This window comes from Narcine bancroftii, chromosome 14 (assembly GCF_036971445.1).
Source record: "Narcine bancroftii isolate sNarBan1 chromosome 14, sNarBan1.hap1, whole genome shotgun sequence".
NCBI classification, from domain to species: Eukaryota; Metazoa; Chordata; class Chondrichthyes; order Torpediniformes; family Narcinidae; genus Narcine; species Narcine bancroftii.
In genome coordinates, this window is record NC_091482.1 from 63,230,285 (window position 1) to 63,254,377 (window position 24,093).

The 24,093-nt window shown below is 48.1% G+C and overlaps 1 protein-coding gene across 3 annotated transcripts in view; it reads left to right on the forward strand.

Moving 5' to 3' along the window:
- Window positions 1-2,455: 2,455 nt before the first annotated feature.
- The window catches only part of LOC138749486 (transducin-like enhancer protein 3), a 69,517-nt gene continuing 47,879 nt past the window's right edge, over window positions 2,456-24,093 (forward strand). For 2 of the 3 annotated variants that reach the window (XM_069910886.1, XM_069910885.1), the window contains exons 1-4: window positions 2,456-3,274; window positions 4,455-4,552; window positions 4,868-4,931; window positions 6,068-6,112. In XM_069910886.1, coding sequence (XP_069766987.1) covers window positions 3,251-3,274; window positions 4,455-4,552; window positions 4,868-4,931; window positions 6,068-6,112 — 231 coding nt within the window. In that variant the 5' untranslated portion in view covers window positions 2,456-3,250. The remainder of the gene's footprint in view (window positions 3,275-4,454; window positions 4,553-4,867; window positions 4,932-6,067; window positions 6,113-24,093) is intronic. The other variant, XM_069910884.1, reaches the window with a different exon arrangement.

A 24,093-nucleotide genomic window follows, 5' to 3' on the forward strand; every position in this document is an offset into this window, starting at 1 on the left:
CCCCTTGGGAGGCTCTAATATTTCTGCTGTCTCACAGCTCCAGCTACACAAGTACAATCTTGAGCTCCTGTGTTTCTTAAATCAAGTCAAGTTTATTGTCATTTGATTGCACAAGGACAATCGGATGAAACCGTGTTCTCTGGTCCTCAGTGCAAAACATGCAGACACACAACCAGACATAACACACATACAAACAAGCAATACATAGGCAGGACAAGGATTCATATATACAAATAAATAAATTTTGTGGTGTGAATATGAGGAACTCGGGTGGTCAGTGTGAGCAGTTCCTTTGGTCGTTCAGCGTTCTCACTGCCCATGGGAAGAAGCTGTTCCCCAGCCTGGTGGTGCTGGCTTCTTTATCTTTTTCCCAATGGGAGCAGCTGAAAGATGCTGAGTGCAGGGTGAAAGGGGCCCTGAAAGATTTTGTGCACCCTCTTCTGACAATAATTCCAGTAGATCACGTCGGAGGAGGGGAAGAGACTCCAGTGATCCTCTCTGACACTATTATGGTCCTGTGGATTGACCTCGGATCCATTTCTCTGCAGCAATCGTACCACACTGTAATTCATCTGGCCAGGGTATTCCTGATAGAGCTCCTGTAGAAGGTTAACATAATGGTGGACAAAAGCTTGGCTGCTTCAGTTCTCTCAGGAAATACAGTTGCTGTTGCGCCTTCCTGACCAATGAGATGTTGAGTGTCCTCAATAGGTCACTAGTTAAGTGAACTCCAAGGAACTTGGTGCTCTCCATTCTCTCTACAACAGAGTTGTTGATGTGTAGTGGAGGGTGGTCATTCCTGGTCCTCCTGAAGTCCACGATCATCTCCTTGGTCTTGTCCACATTGAGACTCAGGTTGTTAGTCTCGCACCATTTGCCTCCTCTTTCAATTTGTTGCTGATGAGGCCAACTAGTGCTGCAAACTTAATGACACTGTTGGAGCTGGATTAATCGTGTATCAATGGAAGCAATTTATCTCATTGCGGAAATGCAATTCCTGCTTGCACTTGATTCACTGCTGCAGCTCCGATCCAGAGTTGCGGTTCCATCCCTGGATTTCTCTCCCACCCTCATATTTCAGCCAAGCTCTTGCCAGTCAGTTTCAGTCCCACGTGGGATGTTTCCAGCGTTCTCAATTAACCGGCCAATGAAAACTAATCTTTCAGTAGCAAATGACCCTGACACTTCATGTAATATAAACAGTTGAAACGTATCCAATTAGGACTCAAACAGACATTGAACACTTTAAAAATAATTGTCAAGCGCTTGAGATTTATACACTAAGGTCATAATTTATAGGACGGAACAGATCGCGACAAGATGCAAACAAAATAAGATTTTTTTTGTTTTACTTAAGAATGCACTTGTAGTGACAGAGGAGGCTGAAGTGGGATTGAACACCCAGGAGACGGGGGAACCGGTTTACATGGGACCTACAGGCGGGAAGTAAACCGTTCGGCCCGTCCACAGCCTTCTTCGTCTTGCTCGCTTCTCTCCGAGTCTGGGCGCTTCCTTTACATGCATCAGCTACTCCCTCTGGGCGGAGAGGTGTCTTCTAGAATTCCCCTTGGATGTATTGGTGTCCATCTCCTGTCGATGGCCTCTGGTTTCGGCTTCCCCCACCAGCTCAAGGAACTCCCCTCCCAAATTACTCCGTTTGAACAGAGATGCAACTGCCGATTAATTTTATATAAAAGTTGGGCCAATATTTGGCTCCCCGCCAATGCCGTGAAGGAAAGGTTTATTTGGACTGGGATAGATTATGGAAGTTGGGTTTGAAAGTGACCAAGAATATGTAAATACCAAATAAAAATATACACTTAAAAAAAAACAATTACCGCGGGGAGCAGGAATAAAAGACGTTCACATCTTCATGTACCCGAGTGTTTAAATTGGCGATGCGCCTTTTAAGACATCTTGTGATTAACATTTGCTAAGTGTGGACTGTCACCAGACTCGATGGGATTCGAAGTGATGTGTTCATCAGCTTTTATTAATGTTTATTTTTTTTTTAATGTGGCTGCTTCGGATTTTCTGCCTTTATCCCTCTTCTTTTTCCACACAGATCCTTTTACCACATGGTACTGACAGATTGTTTGAGCTGCTCGGCAAAAGACATTCAAAGCTAATTAAGCAGCATTCCACTGGCTATTTGCAAGCACTAGGTAGAATCGAAGGCATTTGTCAGCGCTCCAGGCCCTCGTGGGTTTGACTGACAGCTCCGGTAGATCCCACCTCTCCCCCTGGTGATTGACAGGCGCCGGCGCCACGGACCAACCACTGTCCGAGTCGAGGCGGGGGCTGCGGAGGATTGGCCGCCGGTCTCCACCAAACGTTCCCCGGGCGCCACCTTCTTTGCTGCCCCACGTGGGGTCCCGAGGGCGCCGATTGGCCAGTCGGCCTGGTGGAGTCTCGGTTACTTTCCACCCAAATATGGTCAGGCTGTGGCGGCGGCGTGGGAGGGGGGAAGCGCGGCGGTGAGGCAGAAGGAGACGGGGAGAGCGGGGCAAGCCGCGTGGAGTGGCTGTCCGGCCGTGTGGCATTCTCCCGGTGATCGCTTGCGCTCGGTGGGAGGGAGCATCGCTACCCGCCGGGGCGGGCGGGCGGACGGGACCGGCCCGCCGTGGTGCTGAACTTCGCCCGGGACTGCGCTCCCGACCGGGGGAGGAGGAGAAGCCGCTGCCATCCCCGTCGCTATGCGGGCGGGTGCGCCGTTTGCCGCCGCCGCCGCTGCTCCTCTGGACGCGGGACACACTCGGCCCGGCTGCTGAAGGTTGGACCACCGGACGCCCCCCCTGAGAGCCGGCCCCCGGGACCACCGGACGCCCCCCAGAGAGCCGGCCCCCGGGACCACCGGACGCCCCCCAGAGAGCCGGGCGCCGCTTTATCTTGGTTTCTCTTTTGCAGAGCAAACTGGTTTCCCCCCCCTACTTTTATTTCGTACAAAACGTGATCCCCCCCCCCATTCCCGGGCCCGGCGAGGCGGGTGATCTGCCAGCCCCCGGTTTGAGCAGCGCTGTCGCTGCCCCCCCCCCCCCCCTTTCTCCTTTGGACTTGCCCGCACAAAGGGACCTGTGAAACGTCGCCTCAGCCGGAGAAGGGCTTGTGGCTTTGTTCTGGAGCGCTGGGAGTGGTTCCGATTTGAGCGGCGTGGCCGTGCACTTCCCCAGCTGTGTGTTGTTACTGCCGCGTTTGGAGCCGGACCTGTACCGACCTAGAGAATCCCTGTCCGGGGATACATTGTCAAGCGATGTATCCACAAAGCCGGCACCCGGTGAGTGTGCGACGATCGGCTTGGCGACCGGTGCCTTTTTAACTTTGAATATCGCGAGTTTGTTGTTTGATGTTTAAAGCGGCGACGCGTGGACCCTGAGCAGTTTCGGGTTTGTTGTCATTCTCTCTCTCTCCCTCCCCCTCCCTCTCTCCCCCTCCCTCTCTTCCCTCTCTCTCTCTCCCCTTCTCTCTCTCTCCCCTTCTCTCTCTCTCCCCTTCTCTCTCTCTCCCCTTCTCTCTCTCTCCCCTTCTCTCTCTCTCCCCTTCTCTCTCTCTCCCCTTCTCTCTCTCTCCCCTTCTCTCTCTCTCCCCTTCTCTCTCTCTCCCCTTCTCTCTCTCTCCCCTTCTCTCTCTCCCCTTCTCTCTCTCTCTCCCCTTCTCTCTCTCTCTCCCCTTCTCTCTCTCTCTCTCCCCTTCTCTCTCTCTCTCTCCCCTTCTCTCCCTCTCTCCCCTTCTCTCCCTCTCCCCTTCTCTCCCTCTCCCCTTCTCTCCCTCTCCCCTTCTCTCCCTCTCCCCTTCTCTCCCTCTCCCCTTCTCTCCCTCTCCCCTTCTCTCCCTCTCCCCCCTTCTCTCCCTCTCCCCCCTTCTCTCCCTCTCCCCCCTTCTCTCCCTCTCCCCCCTTCTCTCCCTCTCCCCCCTTCTCTCCCTCTCCCCCCTTCTCTCCCTCTCCCCCCCCTCTCTCCCTCTCCCCCCCTCTCTCCCTCTCCCCCCCTCTCTCCCTCTCCCCCCCTCTCTCCCTCTCCCCCCCTCTCTCCCTCTCCCCCCCTCTCTCCCTCTCCCCCCCTCTCTCTCTCCCCCCCTCTCTCTCTCCCCCCCTCTCTCCCTCTCCCCCCCTCTCTCCCTCTCCCCCCCTCTCTCCCTCTCCCCCCTCTCTCCCTCTCCCCCCCTCTCTCCCTCTCCCCCCCTCTCTCCCTCTCCCCCCTTCTCTCCCTCTCCCCCCTTCTCTCCCTCTCCCCCCCTCTCTCCCTCTCCCCCCCCTCTCCCTCTCCCCCCCTCTCTCCCTCTCCCCCCCTCTCTCCCTCTCCCCCCCTCTCTCCCTCTCCCCCCCTCTCTCTCTCCCCCCTCTCTCTCTCCCCCCCTCTCTCTCTCCCCCCCTCTCTCTCTCTCCCCCCCTCTCTCTCTGTAAGGGAGAGGGAAGGTGTTGCACCCCTACTGTTTTGAAATTTCTCTTGTGTTTCCAGCCCCCGCATCAACCGTCTCAGCCGTTCAAATTCACCGTGGCCGAATCGTGCGACCGGATCAAAGAAGAATTTCAGTTTTTGCAAGCACAGTATCACAGGTGGAGTGGAAAGTGTCGAGCGGCACCGCGTCGCGATTCCGGCTCCAGCAGTGTATGCAGGCATCAGCTTCTGATCTCCCCCCCACCCCCACCTGTCTGCCTCCGTCTCTCGCCAGCCCCCAACTCCCGTGCATCGAAAGTAATAGTCTTGTGGCTTCAGCCTTGTGTGGGTTAGCGCACTCCCTGTAAACAGGCTGTGAATTATTCAGGCTGCGCGATGGAAGCTCATTGTTTGGATAAATGTGTTGACACAGTCTCGGTTCCCCGACCGTCACCTCCCCTTGGAAACTGACACCTTTCCCTCCCCTCTTGCAGTTTAAAGATGGAATGTGACAAACTGGCCAACGAGAAGACGGAGATGCAGAGGCACTATGTGATGGTACGTGTGTCCGTGATGCTTCTAATCGTCCCTGCGGCTTCGATCATTAGGCGTCGATCAGGATGGGACCTGACCTCGGTGTTGCCACTCGCACCAATTTCTGCAGATTGGACGGGCGAGCTGCCATTAAAAGTTAATGCGCTTGTTTGTAAATGCGTTAAGTTTCAGCCGGGAGCCCTAATAATCTGACTTCGTTGGGTGACTGTGGCTGAAATGCAACACCTCTTTCTGTGGACGGGTGCCAATATTTGGAAGGGGGGGGGACACGTGTGGCCAGGGAGTAGGCGATTTGTCGCTTCCCTGGAGGGCAGAGTGTGTTAGCCCCCCCCCCCCCAACGCGTTGGAAGAAATATTTGGGGGTGGGGGGCACGTGTGGTCGGAGTAGGCGATTTGTCGCTTCCCTGGAGGGCAGAGTGCGTTAGCCCCCCCCCCCCCCAACGCGTTGGAAGAAATATTTGGGGGTGGGGGGCACGTGTGGTCGGAGTAGGCGATTTGTCGCTTCCCTGGAGGGCAGAGTGCGTTAGCCCCCCCCCCCAACGCGTTGGAAGAAATATTTGGGGGTGGGGGGCACGTGTGGTCGGAGTAGGCGATTTGTCGCTTCCCTGGAGGGCAGAGTGCGTTAGCCCCCCCCCCAACGCGTTGGAAGAAATATTTGGGGGTGGGGGGCACGTGTGGTCGGAGTAGGCGATTTGTCGCTTCCCTGGAGGGCAGAGTGTGTTAGCCCCCCCCCCCCCAACGCGTTGGAAGAAATATTTGGGGGTGGGGGGCACGTGTGGTCGGAGTAGGCGATTTGTCGCTTCCCTGGAGGGCAGAGTGCGTTAGCCCCCCCCCCAACGCGTTGGAAGAAATATTTGGGGGTGGGGGGCACGTGTGGTCGGAGTAGGCGATTTGTCGCTTCCCTGGAGGGCAGAGTGTGTTAGCCCCCCCCCCCCCCCCAACGCGTTGGAAGAAATATTTGGGGGTGGGGGGCACGTGTGGTCGGAGTAGGCGATTTGTCGCTTCCCTGGAGGGCAGAGTGCGTTAGCCCCCCCCCCCCCCCCCAACGCGTTGGAAGAAATATTGGGCAGCATCTTGCAGGAAGACTTCGGAAATCAAACTCGAATGTAAGTTGATGGGTTTGCTTTTTTTGGTTTCAGTATTACGAGATGTCCTATGGGCTGAACATTGAAATGCACAAACAGGTAAGGACGCAGTGAGGGGATTGTGCTGTTGCCCCCGTGCAAAGTCGAACAGCTTCAGGGAGGGGGGTTTCTGCAACTTGATGGAGGGGCCCTGGGGCTTGTGCGCCGCTCGCTTTGAGATGTGCTGGGGAGCCGGGGGGGAGGGCACTTCCAACTTGCGCCACGAGTTGGCGCTGCTGCTGCTTGGGCCGGCTGACAGCTTCGCTCAATTGCTCCTGTTCAAACATCTGCCAGTGTCAGGTTCCCAACTATCTTCTGTGCTACTAATTCGAGGCTAGTCTGATGTCAGGAGCTTAAAGGGACAGGGCTCCTTTTGTTGTCGCGTACAAACAGGCCTGTGAACAGATCTGTCCCATTCCCTGTGCACCCCTCTCCACAAAAGCACCTGATCCCCTCCCCAGGTTAAAGACGTTTGGAATTAATGAGTGCATATAACCTGAATTAAAGGATAAATTGGCTGGTTTTTTGGGGGGGGGGGTTGATTATCTTCCTTTCTAAAAGAAGAAATACAATTTGTGCTAATTTTGTATTTTAAAATGGCTGGGGCTTGTAAAATTGTAGTTTGAATATTGACCACACAGAGGGATTGGGGAAAATGTCTGGAAAGAAATGCAGGAACCTTGAGACCGATCTGTTGGTTTACCTCAGGGGGTGGGCAACTTTCTTTTAAACTCACATTTCACTTTAAGTATTCCCTATGCCACCCGGCCGGTGCTCTGTGATTAGTAAGGAGGTGGTGTGTGGGTGTAAAGCAAAAATTTGAAAACCACTGTTTTAATCGTCCCTAATTGACTTGTTAATGTGCACATTTTCAGAACTCCAAAGGAAATGGGCCAATGACAATTTTTCTCAAGCAAATATTTCAGTAACAATTGGGTCTAGAGCAGTGGTTCTCAACCTTCCCCACTCACATAATCACCTGCAGTCACAGAGCAATTGCGGCACAGGAAATATTTAAGGAGGAATGTGAGGTTTTTTTTAAATAAAAGTTGCCCACCCCTGGTCTCTCCTTGAATGGAAGCAGGGTGACTTGCATCTTGCTTCTCTGAAGGATAATTCCGATCCAATTTGTGCCTTCCTGCCTTGGCCAGTTATCTATGAATTCTTGTTCTGAATAGGGCTGCAAGTCCTGTCCTCCTACGAGCCAAACTTGGGTGCTGGCTGGAGATGTGCAGAGTCTGCAAATACTGAAATCTGGAGCAATGAGGACTCAGCTGGAAGAACTTGACATGTCGAGTAGCATTGGTGGGAGAAAAAGAGAGGGCAACAGCTTCTGGCCCCGAACATTCATTTTCTCCCACTGATGCTGCTCGACCCATTTGAGTTCCTCTAGCAGAGCGCTTGTTGCTTGGGTCATGCTGGTGTGCATTAAGCAGTGCTAACTAACTCTTGTGAAGTAGTGTGTTTAAAGCAGCAACATTTGTAATTGTGTGTGGCTAGGGACACCAAGTCTTGTCCCTTGCAGTACTTCATGGAACTAGGTGTATTTTATTGACCGTAGTGGAGCTTAACAGGCACAGTTACTTGCTGTCCAGGCCAGAGCTGTTTAATGAAGTCAGAATTTAAACTCTATACCTATGCAGTACGTTGGCATTGAAATTAAAGTTTGATTTTTAAATTGATGCTACTGCATTTTGTGGGGGGGGGGGGCGGGTGAAGAAGATCCTTGACTTGTTCAGCCTATGATCTTGATCCGCTTGACTTAACCACTGTTTGGGACGGGCAATAATTACTGCCCTTGCCAGTGATCTCTGCATTCAGTAGGTGAGGAAGTGAAGGATATCACCATTGTTTATTCACGTGATAAGATGCACTGAGAGAAGTTGTTCTGCAAGCAGATCAGTTGGACATCTCGCACATAGTACAATCATTAAAGGGAGCTGCCAGTAGTTTTATTTAAAGTCCAGCGACTGCGGGGGGGTTTGCACCCAAGATGGTGGTGTCTGATCGGCAGACCAGGGGAGCGGAGGACTGGCGCAGGGCACCAGAAAAACCATACCCCAGAAAGAAGCAGAGGAGATGACCCACAGGACAGTAACCACGGCAGAGTACCAGCGAGGGGGATTACTGGAGACAGGCTTGAAACTGGCTGAAGGGGTATCAGAACTGTGATGTGAGGGGGGGGGGGGGGGTGGGCTGAAGGGTTCCTGACTGTATTGGAGGTTTGGATCTGGAGCTCGGGTTGCCAATGGTTTGGACTGGGCTCTGTATGGCTGCCGAAGTGCTGGAGATGAGTCTACGGACATTCAGTGACTCTGAGAGATCTCTCATTTGCTTCTCTTTCTCAGGCAATTTCTGCCGGCCTTACAGCAGACAAAAGCAATTTCATATAAAAATGACACTGTTTTATTACAGTGGAAATAAATTGAATCTTGAATTAAGCTGGTATGTAAGTGCAGAGTTGGTACTGGGCAAAGGCAACAGAATTTAACTGTGACAACACACTCATCAATTGTCTTCCTAATAGGAAGAAATGACTTTTCATAGTCTTTTCCAATGCAGCAGGAATGGAGATGGTTTGAGCCGTGTCCCCACCTTTCTGGAACTTCTTGCTGTCTTGGGCAAAGCAGTTCCTGGAACCTGTGGAAAGTTGGTCAAGGGACAAACTGCAATAGTTTTATTCCCTAGGCTTGTAAATGTGTTTACTTCCCATCAGAGTTCAACTCCAATAATCTGTCATACGTGGGACTTTGGACCAGGCTAACTATTTTCTAGATTGTTAATGATTTTTTTTCAGTTAATTGGCCAGGGCATTGAGTATAGGAGTGAGCAAGTCGGAAGCATCTGTGGAGAGAGAAGCAGAGTTAAATATTCGGACTCTATTTTGTTTGCGTCCCTTTCCCTCCCTCTGCTGGATATTGGCAGCAGTCTTTTATCTTTTTATGCAATGTTTTCTCAAGATCTCACTGTTGGAGAGTGGTGCACAGATGTTGTAACGTTGGGGAAACTTGTAGACTGTTTGTGCACAGGAAGCTCCCAAAGATAGCAAATTTGATAAATACAAGGCGGCCATTTCACGGGTTAAGTATGTCAGCACAATACCCCTGATCTTCCAAACATAGCTGTGGGATAATGTGCGCCAGTCCAGGATGGGATGGGACAGCTTGTGGTGTAGCAGGCAGACCTTGGATCTGTACCTGTGATGTTGGGTGAATAGTATGTATTGTCCAAAATGCTCGGCATGTCCTATCTTGAGTTCCTTAGGATCGAAGAAGGGATAGCGGGAGCCTCAGATCCATGACAGCACAGCACACGTGCTTGGTTCTGTGCTGTCTGGATGGACTAGATCTTCATCCGCAACCTTCTGATTCCAGGTGTGGGGTTGAGGGGGATATGGGCTAAATGCAGCCAAACTGGCTGGTTCAGCATGGACAAGTTGGGGAAAAGGGCCTGCTTTATTGTTGCAGAACTCTGACTATATTTGGGATCGGCTTCAGCAGTCCTAGCCCAAAGTTTGTTCTCTATCCCAGTTCATCTGACTATAACAATAAAACCCATGGTATCCAGCACTTAATGGGATTGGTAGATGCCGGATAAGTGAATTTTCCAGTTGTTGAGGTTGTGTGATAAGTGAACAAATGGCGAGACACGCCAATTTAAAACTTGATTAGTAAGGGATTGCTTAAGGTGGTCTGTGGGTGGAAAGAAAAAGTTTGAAGACCACTGTTTTAATCGTCCCTCATTGACTCGTCATGTGCACGGTTTCAAAACAACAGAGGAAATGGGCCAATGACAATTTTTCTCAAGCAAAATATTTCAGTAACAATTGGGTCCAGAGCAGTGGTTCTCAACCTTCCCTTACTAATTGCAGAGCATCTATGGTATTGGGATTGATTAAGGTGGTATGTCAGTGGAAAGAAAAAGATTGAAAACCACTGCTATAAAGCATCCTCAATGACTCGCTACTCGTGTGGGCTTTTGCTGCAGGGAGTTGAGAAGTTTCCTTTTGCGCATCAATCATAGCTGTTATTTGACTTGCAAGGAAGGGGCCCTCTCTGGGACCATATCTTGCAGAATATGAGCATAATGAGCTTCCATTTGGGTTGTAGACACTGTACCTCTAGCCGGACTGTGGTTAGAGGTGAAGGGTGCCTGGTTGGTGCCGTGTATCAATTGTCCCATGGGCACTGCCTGACCTGATGAACATTTGCAGTGTTTTCGCAAGATCTCGCCGTCGTCGAGTGGTGCCCCAGCAGGTTTGGGAGTGATGTGCAGATGTTGCGTAAGGAAACCTGCAACCACTTTGTGCATGGGAAGCTCCCAAAGGTGGCAAATCTGATAAATTTAAGGTAGTGTAGGAATGCAATATGGCGGAGTTGTGAATGAATGTACTTCAGTAAATAGCTTTGGGGAGGGGGTGCAGTGATATGCATTGTACCCATTTCTCAGCCATTTTCAGTAGTTCTGTTGCAGTGAATCTGGTCGTCATCAGTGTGAGTCTCCTGGGCTATCAGTTGACCTGGATTTGAAGTGGTCACAGGACTAATCTTTCCACCCCCCCCCCCTAAAACCTGTTCTTGCATAAGTTTGGGGCTGATTTGTGACTAACCCTAACTTAAGATTCAAGATTCTTTTATTGTCATGTAATCATGAACAAAATTGTCTGCCATAAGGCGAGGAATTTGTCATCAGAAATTGCCCCGGTGCCCCTCACAGTCAGAAGAGCAGGAAAAGAGTTCTCTCAGTATCACCGAGTGTGCGTGGATTTGCCTCCAGCACTCCCGCAGCCTTTGCAGCCATGTAGATTTCAGTTCGAGCCATCGGCCACCCGAGCTCCAGATCCAAACCTCCAACGCGATCGGGAAGCCCTCAGCGCCCGAGGCCTGTCTGGAACCCCTCCTACCCTCAGCCCCCACTCACATCCTGGTTCTGAAACCCGGTGCCCCTTCATCCATTCTCCAGCAGTCTGCTACCTGATGTCACTTTGACTGCAAGTTGACAACGACCGTGTAGGTTCCTTGACTCGAGTCAAGGAAAACTTTTTAAAGAAAAAATCAATCTTTGGTTCAAACGTGGTGATTAGCTCAATGTCAATAGTATGTACCAAATTTAAACAGCCAGTGTATGAAGTTGTTTAATTTCACTCCCAGCGGGTGTGGCTTTTTATTTTAGTCTACGCTGGCCAATCCAAGGCTGCCAAGTCAGCAGTAGTAGTTCCTCTTTCCAATCACTGTCTGTTTCCCTCAAAGCCTTCAAGTCTCATTGCTAGCTCTGAATTAGCAGGGCATGTGCTCTTGCTTGATGCAGTGCTTCCTCATAGTGTGGCCTCTGTGGTTGGGTACCATTCTGGGAATTTGTCTTGCATTAGCTGTGAGGGGTATGTACCATTTTGAAGGAAGGGGACTGAATAGAGTGCAGAGCAAAGGTCAAGTTGTTGGAGCTTGTTCACCAGCATTAATTTCTGGGAGCAGTGGTGTGCGATGGGAGGAGGGGGATTTTGGTGGGGTCTTTAGTTCCTGGCCTGTCAATGTAGAACTGGCCTTGCTCAGTATGTTTTTGCATAGGTTACATTTTAATGTCTTGCAAATCTGTTAAACCACAGCACAAAAACCACACACCAGTTTGAGAAACAGTTGACTGTTTCTCTCCACAGATGCAGCTCGTTCTGCTGAGCCCTTTCAGATGCTGGAATCTTGAGCTGGAGGGTTTCTCTCCCTGGGCCAGGCAGCATCTTGTAGAGAGATGGTCAATCAACATTTTGGGTCAGGGCCTGTTAAGGAGGCTCTGTTTGTTTTGATCTGACTGTTGACTTTCTATTGCCTGATACATAATTCCCTGAAAGTGGCGTCACAGGAGGATAAGGTGGAGAGCTTTTGGCTTATTGGCCTTCATAAGTTGACAACAGGAGTTGAGATGTATTGGTAAAGTTGTATAAGACATTGGTGAGGCCAGATTTGCACTATTGTGCGCAGTTTTGGTCACCTAACTAGAGGAATGATATCTATAAGATAGAAAGTGTGCAGAGAAGATTTACTGGGATGTTGGCCAGACTTCAGGAACAGAGTTACAGGGAAAGGTTAAGCAGGTTAGGACTTTATTCCCTGGAACGTAGAATTGATATTTAAAATAAGACAGAGTAAATGCATGCTTTTTTTTCCACTGGGATACAAACCAGAGGACATGGACTAAGAGTAAAAGGGGAAAAATTTAGGGGGAACTTCTTCACCCGGAGAGTGGTGGGGGTGTGGAACAAGCTCAATTTTAATATTTAAGAAGAATTTGGACAGGTATATGACTGGGAGAGGTATAGGGCTATGGACTGATGCAGGTTAGTGGGGTTAGGCGAAAAACTAGAAGGACCAAAGAGGCCTGTTTCTGTGCTGTTCTTTGGTTCCCTGGATGCTGCCTGACCTGCTGAGTTCATCCAGCATTTTGAGTTGCTGCCAGCTTCACAGTATTTGCCCTCTCTGGGTGTTGGGACCTTTCTCTTTTGAGCCTTGACTGGGTTCTCTGCTGTTTCATGCACTGGATAAGTTCCAGCCTCTTCCTTTACTGCCTGTTGTCTAAACCTGCCTCCTTCACGTGTTAAACCATCCTTGGTCTCCTCTTCCGAGCTCCCCTCCAGGCCTTTGACATCTGTGATGGCTTGGCACAAATGTGCGAGTTGCAGGCCAAGGTTTTTTGTTCTGGAAGACGGTGTGTCAATGTGCTTGAGCCTTTTTGATGGGGCCAGTCTTGGCATTGATGGAGATCGTCTCCAGCTGGTGGATGTGGCCAGCAGCTCCTTGTCCACTTCACGTATGCTGTTTGGTCAGTCAGCTGGCATCTGGAGTACAGCAAGTTGACTCCAAACATCGCTATGTTGAGCTGATGCCTTCAACTGCCCACCCCCTTGCTGCTCTGCTCACCCCTCTCCCTTGTCCCTGACCTTGATGTGCTGGACTCCCAATGCTGGTTAGTTCACAATGTAGTCCTCTTCATTGCTGTATCTGTGATGTGTGTGAATATGTGCTTGCTGCTTCCTCAGGTTTGAGTTTTTCACATGCATTAGGTACAGAGAAGAAACTTGTTTTGAGTGCTATCCAACAGGGCAACCCATGCACAAGTAGAGGAACTAGAACCCAGAAATCAATTGGAGCGAACAATGTTGGTGTGCAGTTCATACATTAGTCTGATGATAGCAGGAAAAAATTACTGGTGTGAATCTTCCCCATGGAAGGACAGAGAAATGCATGTGTTGCTGCTTTTCCAAGGAATCTGGAAGTGTAGGTGGGATCGATGGAGGGGAGGGTCTGTGTGTGATGGCTGCGTTCACAACCCGCTGCAGCCCCCTGAGGTCTTGGGTGGAACAGTTCACATCCCACGTCATGTCTGACGGTGAATCTGTAGAGGTTGTTGAGGGACGCGGGTAACGTGCCGAATTTCCCCAAGCTTCTGAGGAAGGAGTGGCACAGGTATGTGTTCTCGGCCATTGCGTTCATGGACCTGAGTGGACCGTGGGAGATGTGTATATGACAAGAACCTAGAATTGTCTGTTATCAGCTGCCATGTCAGGATTTTTAACTTGAGCTCCTGAAGGAGTGGCCCAGATCTTTGGGCAGTGGATCAGTCCTTGTAAGACTGGCAATATGAAGCAATGGGAGAGTGGTTTTGAGGAGGGAGTTCCAGAGCCTTGGACCTTCCCTGCTGAAGGCACAACTGAAGTGACGGGAATTTGAGGTTGGTTTGGGCAAGTGATTTGCTTTGTGGGTTACAGAGGTAGGTGCTGAGATTACCGAACAGGCTGGGAAAGGAAATTGGAGTATAAAAGCTGCTGTTAGGGGAGAGAGAGAGAGATTGTTTTTCATTAAATACTGTAGATTAGAAGAAAAGAGTGTATGACTAATGTAGTGAACAAAACAAGAGTTGTAAACTGTGGCAAATGATGGTGAACAGGGCTGCTAACTGGCTTGGGCTTCAATTGCTTTGCAAGTGACATGGGGCATCTTGTCGTCTATCATGTTCTGCACCTACCCAGTGATAAATCTTCACCTCCTATGGATGCTTTGAGACCTGAGTTCCTCCAGCATTTTGTGTTTCATTACCATGGGTGAGACAACCGGGTCTTGCTCCATTTCAAATGGAAGACCTTTCTCTTGTGAGGGGTAGCAGCATTGTATGAGCCTGGTAGTTGCAAAGTAATTGCCTTTGAACTTGTCTTGTGTGCTGTTTGGGAGACTTTGCAGCTGGGCTTCCTTGCCTGTAACCTGCATTTGTCATGAGCCCCGTTTCACCCCCGTTCACGTTGGTTTTGTGATTTCTCCTTGGGTCGCTCCCAGTGGCATTGGATTGGGGGCCTGAGAAGTCGCCTGAGAGAACAACTCTGGGAGTGGCCTGAATGAACTCAGTCACCGCTTTGTTCTTGGAATAATCATGAGGCGCCCTCAAGTAACTTGTTGTGTCACATGCTTGGGTTTCAATAAAAATATCCTTTCACATTGAAAGCACTTGTGGCTTGAGTTGGAAGTGATTTTTTTTTTAATATTAATTCATAGAATATTGGTATCACTTAGCAAACTTAATTGCCTCTTGAGCTGAGAGCCTTGTTGTTGAATAAGCTTTGACATTGTGTGGATGGACAGGTAGGCAAGGGTGGGCTCTGGGCTTATTAACCATATAACCACTTATTGGATGCTCAGAATCCAAATTTAATGTCATGAACGTGTCATGAAATTTGTTTTGTGGCAGGTGCAAAATTGCTATAAATTGCATTTTTGTAAATGCACGATTAAAAAAAAATGTACAAAAGAAGAGAAAGTGAGATAGTGTCTGTCGTTCACTGTCCATTCAGAAATCTTATGGTAGAAGAAAGAATTTGTTTTTTGTACCATTGTGTTTGTCTTCAAGCTCCCTGTATCACCACCACCTGATGGTAGCAGTAAGAAGAATGTATGGCCTGGGTGGTGAGGGTCCTTGAGGATAGAGGCTGTTTTCTTGAGACACTGCATCTTAATGGAGTGAAGACCAATGCCCATGATGGTGCTGGCTGAGTTCACAGCTCTCTGTAGTCTGGCCATGAACCAGATGAGTTATTATTATAACCTAGTAGCTTCATCCCTATTTCCTGAATCAGGCTTTTAAATTCTGCAATTTATTTAACTGAGTTTGTTCTTTTGTGTCTGTGGTTAGTTGTGAAACTGCTCTTTGAAAGGTGTGTTAAAGCACTTCCCGCACTGTCCAAACAAAGCTACTGCTGGTGTGAATGTCTTCTGTCAGATGGGAACTGCTGAAGTGGACATGTCACGTGGGAGGCTGAGATTAAAGACCTTTGTCTTCCCTCCCTCCCGCCCACGATCTCACTACTTCTCTCACGATGATAGAGGAAGAACAAACAGCTTTTGGCTTGCTACTGACAGATGATGAAGTGCGTACTTGAAAAGATGCCGGGTGGCTGGAACGACCGGTGGTGGTTGAGCAGCAGAGCTCTCACTGCAGCTCCTGGGCTGTGTTTCCTTCACTTAGGGAGTGTGTATAATTTTGCTTTTCTCTTCCCCTGGTACCTCTCCATCATTGAGAGTTGAAGCAAGACCACTGTGCTGAACCAGTGCAGATTGGGCCTCCCCTTTTGCCTCAGGAGATTATAGCCCATGTGCCTGTGATGAGCCCGGTGTCCTAATGAAACAAAAACTGCTGCTTAATGCACGTCCCTCTGCACCCTTCATATTCACGTGTCCATCAAGGAGCCTCTTAAATGCTGCTAAAGAAGTAAAACACGGGAACCTGCAGAAACCTTGGTTGAAGTAAACACACAACGTTGGAGAAACTCAGCAGGTCCTTTGTACAGCAAAGATTTAAAAATACATAAATGACGTTTTGGACTTGAGCCCTTCAGCAAGGTATTTCAAGCCTGAAAAGTTGATTATCTTTATCTTTGTTATATAAAGGACGTTGTTTGACCTGCTGAGTTGTTTTAAATGCTCCAATCATATTAGCTTCCACTACTAACAGCCCATCCCAAACACCTAATAATTTTTTATATTAAAAACATTGACCCAATCATTCCCCCCCCCCTCAGTCCCCTTAACCAGTCCCCCCATTTGCAAGGATCCCCTTGCTCCTTGTGCTTCGGGTTGACAACTCATTCAAAGAGCCAGCACATGCAGGATGAACTGAACAGCCACAATCGTGTGGGCTGTAAAAACTTCAGACAATTGATTGACTCTGCGTGGGTACGAGTTTGAGCGTTTGCGTGCAACTTGTGCCTGTCCCTCTGCCTCTCACTCTGGGGAAGGGCAGAGCTCTGCACCATGAGATAATGCTGCTGGATCCAGGGATCCAGGCTTCGTCCTCTCCTCAGGTGCTGTCCGTATGGAGTTTGTAGGCTCTGTGAGTGTATATTTCCTGGGGATTTTGTCCACGTGCTGTAGACGTGGCACTGTAAATGACGCCAAGTGTAGGTGAGAGATTTAGATGGATAAGTAGAATGGGGGAACAGGACTGGCTCACTGGGCTGAATGGCCTTTATCTGAAGAAAATGGAGATGCTGGGCATCGGGAACCCTATGCCACTTGAATTTTTGTGTGTACGAGATTGATCCATTCCCCCCCCCCACCCCACTACGTACTGCTGTCGTCATTATACTGGCTCTCCACTCTCTCAGCCTTAAATAAAGGGTTCAGGCCCGAAGCATCAACCATTCTTTCTCCTTGACCCGCTGAGTTCCTCCAGCGGGTTGTTTAATGTGGTGCTTTTGTGTCAAACTCAATTTAAATTAATTTTTTTAAAAAAGTAGATATGCAGCCCAGTGATGGGCCCTTTCGGTCCATGAGCCCATGCCATCCAATGGACCTACAAGCCCTGGTACATTTCTGAACAGTGGGAGGAAGCTGGATCCCCCCCCCCCCCCCCGGGAAAACCACGCAGACGTGGGGAGAACATACAAACTCCTTACAGTGTGGGATTCGAACCCCGGTCCCGATCGCTGGCACTGTAACAGCGTTGGGCTAACTGTACAAAAAAAATTGTAGCATTGAGATTGGTTTGTTTGTTGTTTAATCTCTAGCCTACTCCTCACCCCATCCTGCTCTCCCCACCCCTCCCTCCCTCCCCAAACCTTGGCTCGCCTGGACGGCCTCTGCTTTTCCCTTGTGATTTTGATGGGAAGGTGGTGGTTCAGCAGGAAGAAGACATGCATTTTTCCAGTATGCATCTTGATCTCCATTTCCCAAATGTCTCCACAGCTAGTGAACCACTTTAATTGAGTGGCATCATTTTTCAAGTTAGCATGATGGCTGCTTTGAATGTAGAGCCAATGTATACTCTGTAGAATGAAGAGTATGGGGAAAATTCCCTAACAGTTAGTGCCATGGTTGGCATAGCAATTTGCGCAATGCCTTTACAGTGCCAGCCATCGGGAATGGGGTTCAAATTCAGTGCTCTCTGTAAGAAGTTTGTACTTTCTCCCCATGTCTGTGTGGGTTTTCCTTGGGGGCTCCATTTTTTGTCCCACCCTTCAAAGTATACCAGGGATTGTAGATCAATTGAGTGGTACGAGCTTGTGAGCTGAAATGAACTGTGCTGTATGTTTAAATCTAAAATTGAAACTGAAGGAGTGCTTTTATATCCATCCATGAGGGCAGGTAGGAGGTGTGGGTTTCCATTCGGATGCCCACTCAGGTCCCCAATGAACTGGACAAAAAAACTCGGGAGATGGATTTGGAGGGGAAAGTGTTTCCTATTGACTTGGAGAGGGCGGTGTGAGAAATGGTGTAGAAGTGAGAGTTACAGATTTCGAAGGATACAGTGTTAGAGCAGCTTGGGTAGATCAGCCTTGCTCTTGTTCGGTAGCAGATCATCTGTGAGTGGGCTGAGTGGCCTGTTTCTGATGGTGTTCTTTGGGTCAACAAGACCAACCAGGAGTTGGGCAGAATGGGTCGTCACTGTGTTGTCTCCCTGTAACGCAGGAGTGATGTTCTCTGGCTCCACATGATGGTCCCAGTCCAGAGCTTTTATTTTCTAGCAGAATGATGAATGAATCGTACTGGTTGGATGCTATGTCATGTGCTTTGATCTGATGCCTCATCGAAGTCTGTGTGGAGTTTAGTTACAGGAGCTCTGACCACATGATGCTCTAAGTTTTATGGCCACGGTTGCGCATTCACACAGGCAGCATGTAATTGTAAGCAAGCGCGTGAATTTTAGAAGAACATGACTGTCTTCCACAAGATGAAATTGGCACCAGCAGGTCTTGGACAGGATGCAAATATCCCAGGGTTGTGCCTGTGGACATCTTCAAGATGAATCACTTGGCACTGGGGATGAACATCTGATTTGGATGCTCCCAGCCAATACAAAGTAGGCCCCACTGTACATAATACAGATGGACCTGCTTTGAATATTTTGCATTCACGAAGTTGTTGGTGAGGGTGGAGGGGTAGGGGGCTCCAGATCTACCCTGGTTTGTCCTCTTCAACAACGATGTCACACCTTGGGAACCTCTCGGGGTGGGGGGGGTGGTTCTGGGGAAGGAAATGGACTGAATGTCCTATCCAGGCACACAATGAAGTGGGTCTTGATTCCCTCTGCTTCCTGGTATTCATGTGCGAGTAAAAGAGTGTATAGATTTTTTAAATTTAGGAGCATGTTAACAGGCTGTTTTGTCCCACGAACCCGTGTCGCTCAATTGACCTACAACCCCAGCTATATTTTGAATAGTGGGAGCCTGGGGAATGTGAGCGTTCCTTACAAAGAGTGCAGGATTCGAACCCCGGTCCCGATCGCTAGCGCTGCAACAGCGTTGAGCTAACCGCTATGTTAATGGTGCTGCCACAAAGATCGGCTTTTTTAAAAATGTACAATGTGTGCGGTTTGCCTTCAAGCCCAGTCTGGAGCAGGTTAATGGGGTTCCTGCTGGGTGTCTGCGTGTTCATTGAATGAACGTATCTGGCAAACCCATTGACAAAGCTTGTCACATCAATGGGCACCAGGTATGGATGTGGTGGGATCCTATATCCCCCAGGTTGCCATATTTGCATCTGATCGGATGTGGGTAGAAAGCTCCTAGATATTTTAATGTCCCAAATCTTATTTCAATCAAAGTTTGAGTAATATTGCTCACAACACAAACGTTTAGTATCAAGAATTTAACGCAATGCAGATGCCGGTCTTGGTGGATAGAACTAATTGCTGAGAGGAACATTGGCCTGTGAGTGATGACTGAGGGTTTTGTTTCTGTGATTTAATACGTTTAATGCATCCTCTTTTAAGTGATTTGAGAACCAGTTTGAGACTTTGTGAGAATCTGGGAATTTCTAGTTCTTAAACTGCTTCCAGTTTTTGTTCCATTTGACTTGAGAACGGGGAAATTATGGAACCTGGACTCAAGCTGTGGGAGACCTCATCGGTCCCTTTGTGTGCTGAAGTGCCCAGTTGGGCTGAGGTGGTTGGATGTTTATTTCGGTGATTGCTTGCAGTGATTTCTTTTCTGCATCTATCTGGATGGATGTCTCGGTGGGCAGCTCTCTCGTCTGGGTTCTTGTTTGCCAATCACTCTGCTAAACACCTCATCTCAGCTGGTGATCCAGTGAAATTACTGGAGGTGCCATTTGAAATATTAAACCAAAGGCCGCTTATTCCCTGGAATGCAAGAGACTGCAATGATTCTCAACAGCTGGGTTATTTCCCTGGGCTCGATATATATCCCTCCACCCTCACTAAGCTGGGTTATCTGGTGATTGCTACTTTTTTAGCTGTGGAAATCGGTGATTCTCCAAGTGACCAGACCCCTGTGTCAGACCAGATGTTTGGCAATTGAGTAGGGAGTGGTTTTTCCCTTTTTGAAATGAAATGTGCTGCTGTCAGGGGGTTCTCTGTCCCTCCTTCCCTTCCAGAACCTAGCGTGGCATCAGCTCTTTAACACGTGTTGTACAAGGAAAGTCTACAAGTGACTCCTGTAGTATACAGAGCAGATGTGTGTGTGGGGCGGGGGGGGGGGGCGGCGAAATCATCTGTACATGTGTCAAGTTGAGGCAAATTTTATTTATCCAAATCTCACGAATTGTGGCGAATTGCAAATTTGGTAAGGGGGAATTTCCCAAGCGAACTACCGTTATGTGGGATTTGCTGGCCCTAGCATATGCCCTGTTATGGATGGTCTCCCTACCTCCCAATTCCTTGCCCAGTTGAACCCGAGTATCACTACCCTGGCTGGTATCTGAGACCCCCAGTGATCTGGTCACCTTGTAACCCTAAAAACTGCCTGTGATGAGGGAAAGGATCAAATGCACTGTGTTTCTGTTTCACTGGGAAGTTTTCGGGATGGGTCAAATGTTAATGTCTCGTCTCCAAATGTTAAAGTAGTGGCTTCATGTCCCACTCTGGTTCCTGATTCCAGAAATTGAGCCTGACTTTGCAGTGCAGCGTGGCAAGATAGCCTCACTGTTGGGTGCAACGCTGAGGGTCGATCTGCCGCCTATCCTGACATCCCATGCTACCACGTGAGAGTTTCTCTGGATGTCCTCGCAGAGGGACAACAAATGCTCCCCCACTTGTCCCACTGACTTCTTCCAGCAGTTTGTTTCTCTGGTCATGAAGTTGTATAGTGAGAAAGCAGACCCTTCAGTCCATCGATGCTGACCATGGTTAGTGCCATTTGGCTCGTATCCCTCAACCTTTCCTATTGCCCAACCTAAGTGTCTTTTTAAATGCTCTAGTTGTTCCCACCTCTACTGCTCCCTCTGGTCTCTCCTTCCACATCTGAGGAGCAACTCTTTTTTTCCCCCCCACGCAGACCTTCGATTCTTTTCCCTCGTACCTTAAGTCTATGCCCTTGATATAGTTTTGAACCAAAACAATGCACTGATCGTTAGCACATTTGTTTGTGGAAACACTTGCATGCAAATTGTTGCTGATCTCATTATCTAGTGTTCTATTAATGCAAAGCCCTGCGGGTTACAAGGCTGATGGAAATTACACAGGCAAGTCTTCTACATTTGGCAAATTCCATTCTGGTTGAAGTCTACATGGTACATGCATATTTGGATATAGTGTGTTCCAATAGTATGTACAGAGTACATGATTGTCGATAAGGCAGTACAGTTAGTGTAGCAGTTAATGCAACACTGTTACATCAACAATCAGGACCTGGGTTCGAATCCCACGCTGTCTGTTAACAAGTTTGTATGTTCTCCCTGTGTCTGCGTGGATTTCCTCTGGGTGCTCTGGTTTTCTCCCACCGTTCAAAACTTACTGGCCGTTCTAGGTCAACTGGGTGTAAATTTGTTGTGATGGGCTTGTGGGTTGGAAGGGCTGTTGCTGTGCTGCATGTCTAAATGTGGCTGTTGACCCCTGCTCCTGCAAAGTTTGTATGCTGCTCGTAGGGATACAACGGTTCATTATGAGTAGGTGATGTGATTTAATGAAATGGCAATAGGTGCCCCATGAGCTGAAGTGTTTACATGGGTGTTTTGAAGTATTTGGAAGCAATAATTATGCCTTCCTGTATTTAAGGCAGAGATTGATGGGTTCTTGATTAGTTTATGGGGAGAAGGCTGGGGAGTGGGGAAATGCATCAGCTCAATGATGGGCTGAATAGCCTCTCTGCTTTTTTTTTAATGGTTTACAAGAGCCTATGAAATCTCTGGTATTCGGAGAACCCTGTGCAGCAAAGGACCAGACGATGTGCAACTCGTGTATTTGGAACCCGATATGCTGCGATCCATCTGAAGTTTGTCACCCTTCCCTCATTTTCAACCCTCTTCATCGGGGAACCCCTGGAGATGAACATTTAAAGTGGCCTCTTTCTGAAGGGAATTGGAATTTAGTTGTGCGGCAATGTGTGCATTTAATTGGGGACGCTGGAGAATTGCATGTCCAATCAAATCCCAGGAGGTTCTGCAGTGGTTCATTAAGGTGTGGGAAGATTCTTGTTTTGCATAAAATACAATCTTTTAAAGTTTCCTTTTTTGAACAGATTAGTTATGACATCCCAGTTTAAAAACACAATGCTGGCGAAACTCGGCAAGCCAAACAACGTACTTTGTATAGCAAAGAGAACTGCTTGGGTGCCTGCTTACAGTTTGCACGTACTTTGAAGGGCTCAAGCCCAAAACATTGGTGGTGTATCTTTATAAAGTTTTGGGAATGATCCGTTTTTGAAATCTGTAATCTTTGTGGAGTGGCGTGTTCTGGAAGAGGAGGGGCCTAATTCAACGTACCATTATCAGCAGTTGGCCAGAAGTGGTTGGTCTTCCTGTCATTTGGATAATATGCCCAAATAGGTTCTGAGGGCTGGGACTTCATTCACTATTATCCACAATGTCTTCATATCTTTACCCAAGCAAAGAGCTATTTGCCATTTGTTGTGGGACAGTCATGGTTTAAGTTTAAATTTATCTGTCACATTACACTTTGTACAGTGAGAAGGGTTCTTCTGTGAACAGACTAATAGGTTATCTCTAATATTCGTACAGCTGTGTGAAGAGCACAGTTTAGGATTACCATGAAAAAAAGTAGATCAAGTAACACGAAGCAAGGGCTCGATGTTACAACGGTGGGGTTCAATCTGGAGCCTGACGGCTGTAAGGAAGAAACTGGTGGTGCATGAAAGCTTTGGCGCTCTTGAGTCTTCCCCCCCTGACGTGAGGAAGGAGAAGAGGGGTGTCTGAGGTGTGATGGGTCCTTCAGTGTGTTGGCGTCTTTCCCCGGCAGTGGGAGATGTTGATGGACTCATGGGGGGGGTGGGTGGAGGGAGAAGGTTTGCATGATGTGCTGAGCTGCATTTGGCATCTTCTGTTCCATCTTTTTTCTTTTCAAAATCTCTTTATCGGATTCAACATAATTATACAAATAGGAACCATTAAATTTTGTTAATATCATTTGTTATGATTAAGAAATAAAATGTAAAAGGTACTACAGAATTCTAGAAACAGATGTTAATTCCTCAAAGGTTCAACAAACATAAATAAATAACATTGTAAACCACGTTGAAATTTTTTTTAATTTAAAAGAAGAGGAGATCTGGATAATCTAATCTAAACCCCTACCCACTAACTAAGGTTGAATAAATAAAATGTATATATATTGACTACAGAATTAAAGTTTAGAAAGATACTTTAGTTACCTTAACATTGTCTAATTTTCTCCAAGCACAGAAATGACATCGTATCATGTAATAACTGTTTATTTGTAGGTGGAGAGTCTAATTTCCATTTAAGCAATATTCTTCTTCTAGCTACTAATGCGGAGAATGCTACAACCTATTTTTGAATAGTTGTTAAAACTCTATTAAGTTCATGTGAGCCTCCAAAAATAGCAGTCACTGGACTTGGTTTTAAATTGATCTGAAAAACGTCAGAAAAATGTTTTGAAAATTGCTGACCAAAATTCCACTATCTTGGGGCATAGGCAAAACATGTGTCAAAGAGGCAGCTGCTATTTTACATTTATCACAAAGTGGGTTAATATCTGGGTAAATTCGAGCAAGCCTAATGTTAGAATACTGTTGCATCGTCTGATCTTGAGCAGAGCAGGTCCTGCCCCATTCTGTGATGCATCCAGCAAGTCTGCTCTTGGTAAAGCACCTGCAGACCTCGAGGACATGGGGGGGGGGGGGGGGGGGGTGGGATGCTGAAATTCCTTGGGTTTTTCAGAAAGTAGAGGTGTTAGTGTGCTTTCTTGACCATCATATCAATGTGCTTTTCTCAGGAGATATTTATTACTAAAAACAAAGCTATCAAATCTGTTGACTTCAATGCCATGAGTGTGGATTCAGCCCCTTCCCCTGAAGTGAATGTTCAGGTTTTTCTTATTGACACTGTGAGCTTGTTATCTTGGCACCATGCCTCTAGACTTTCAATCTCCTTCCTGTATTCTGTTTCATTGTTATTTGATTCCCGGCCCACTACTCTTGTTAGCAAATTTGAAGATGGAGTTGGTATGGTATTTAGCTGTACAATGGGGGGTATTGTGGGAGTACAGTAGGGGACTGACTACATATCCTTAAGGAGTGCTTGTGATCTTGGAGGACATGTTGTTCTCCACCTCACTGATTGCTATCTGTTAAA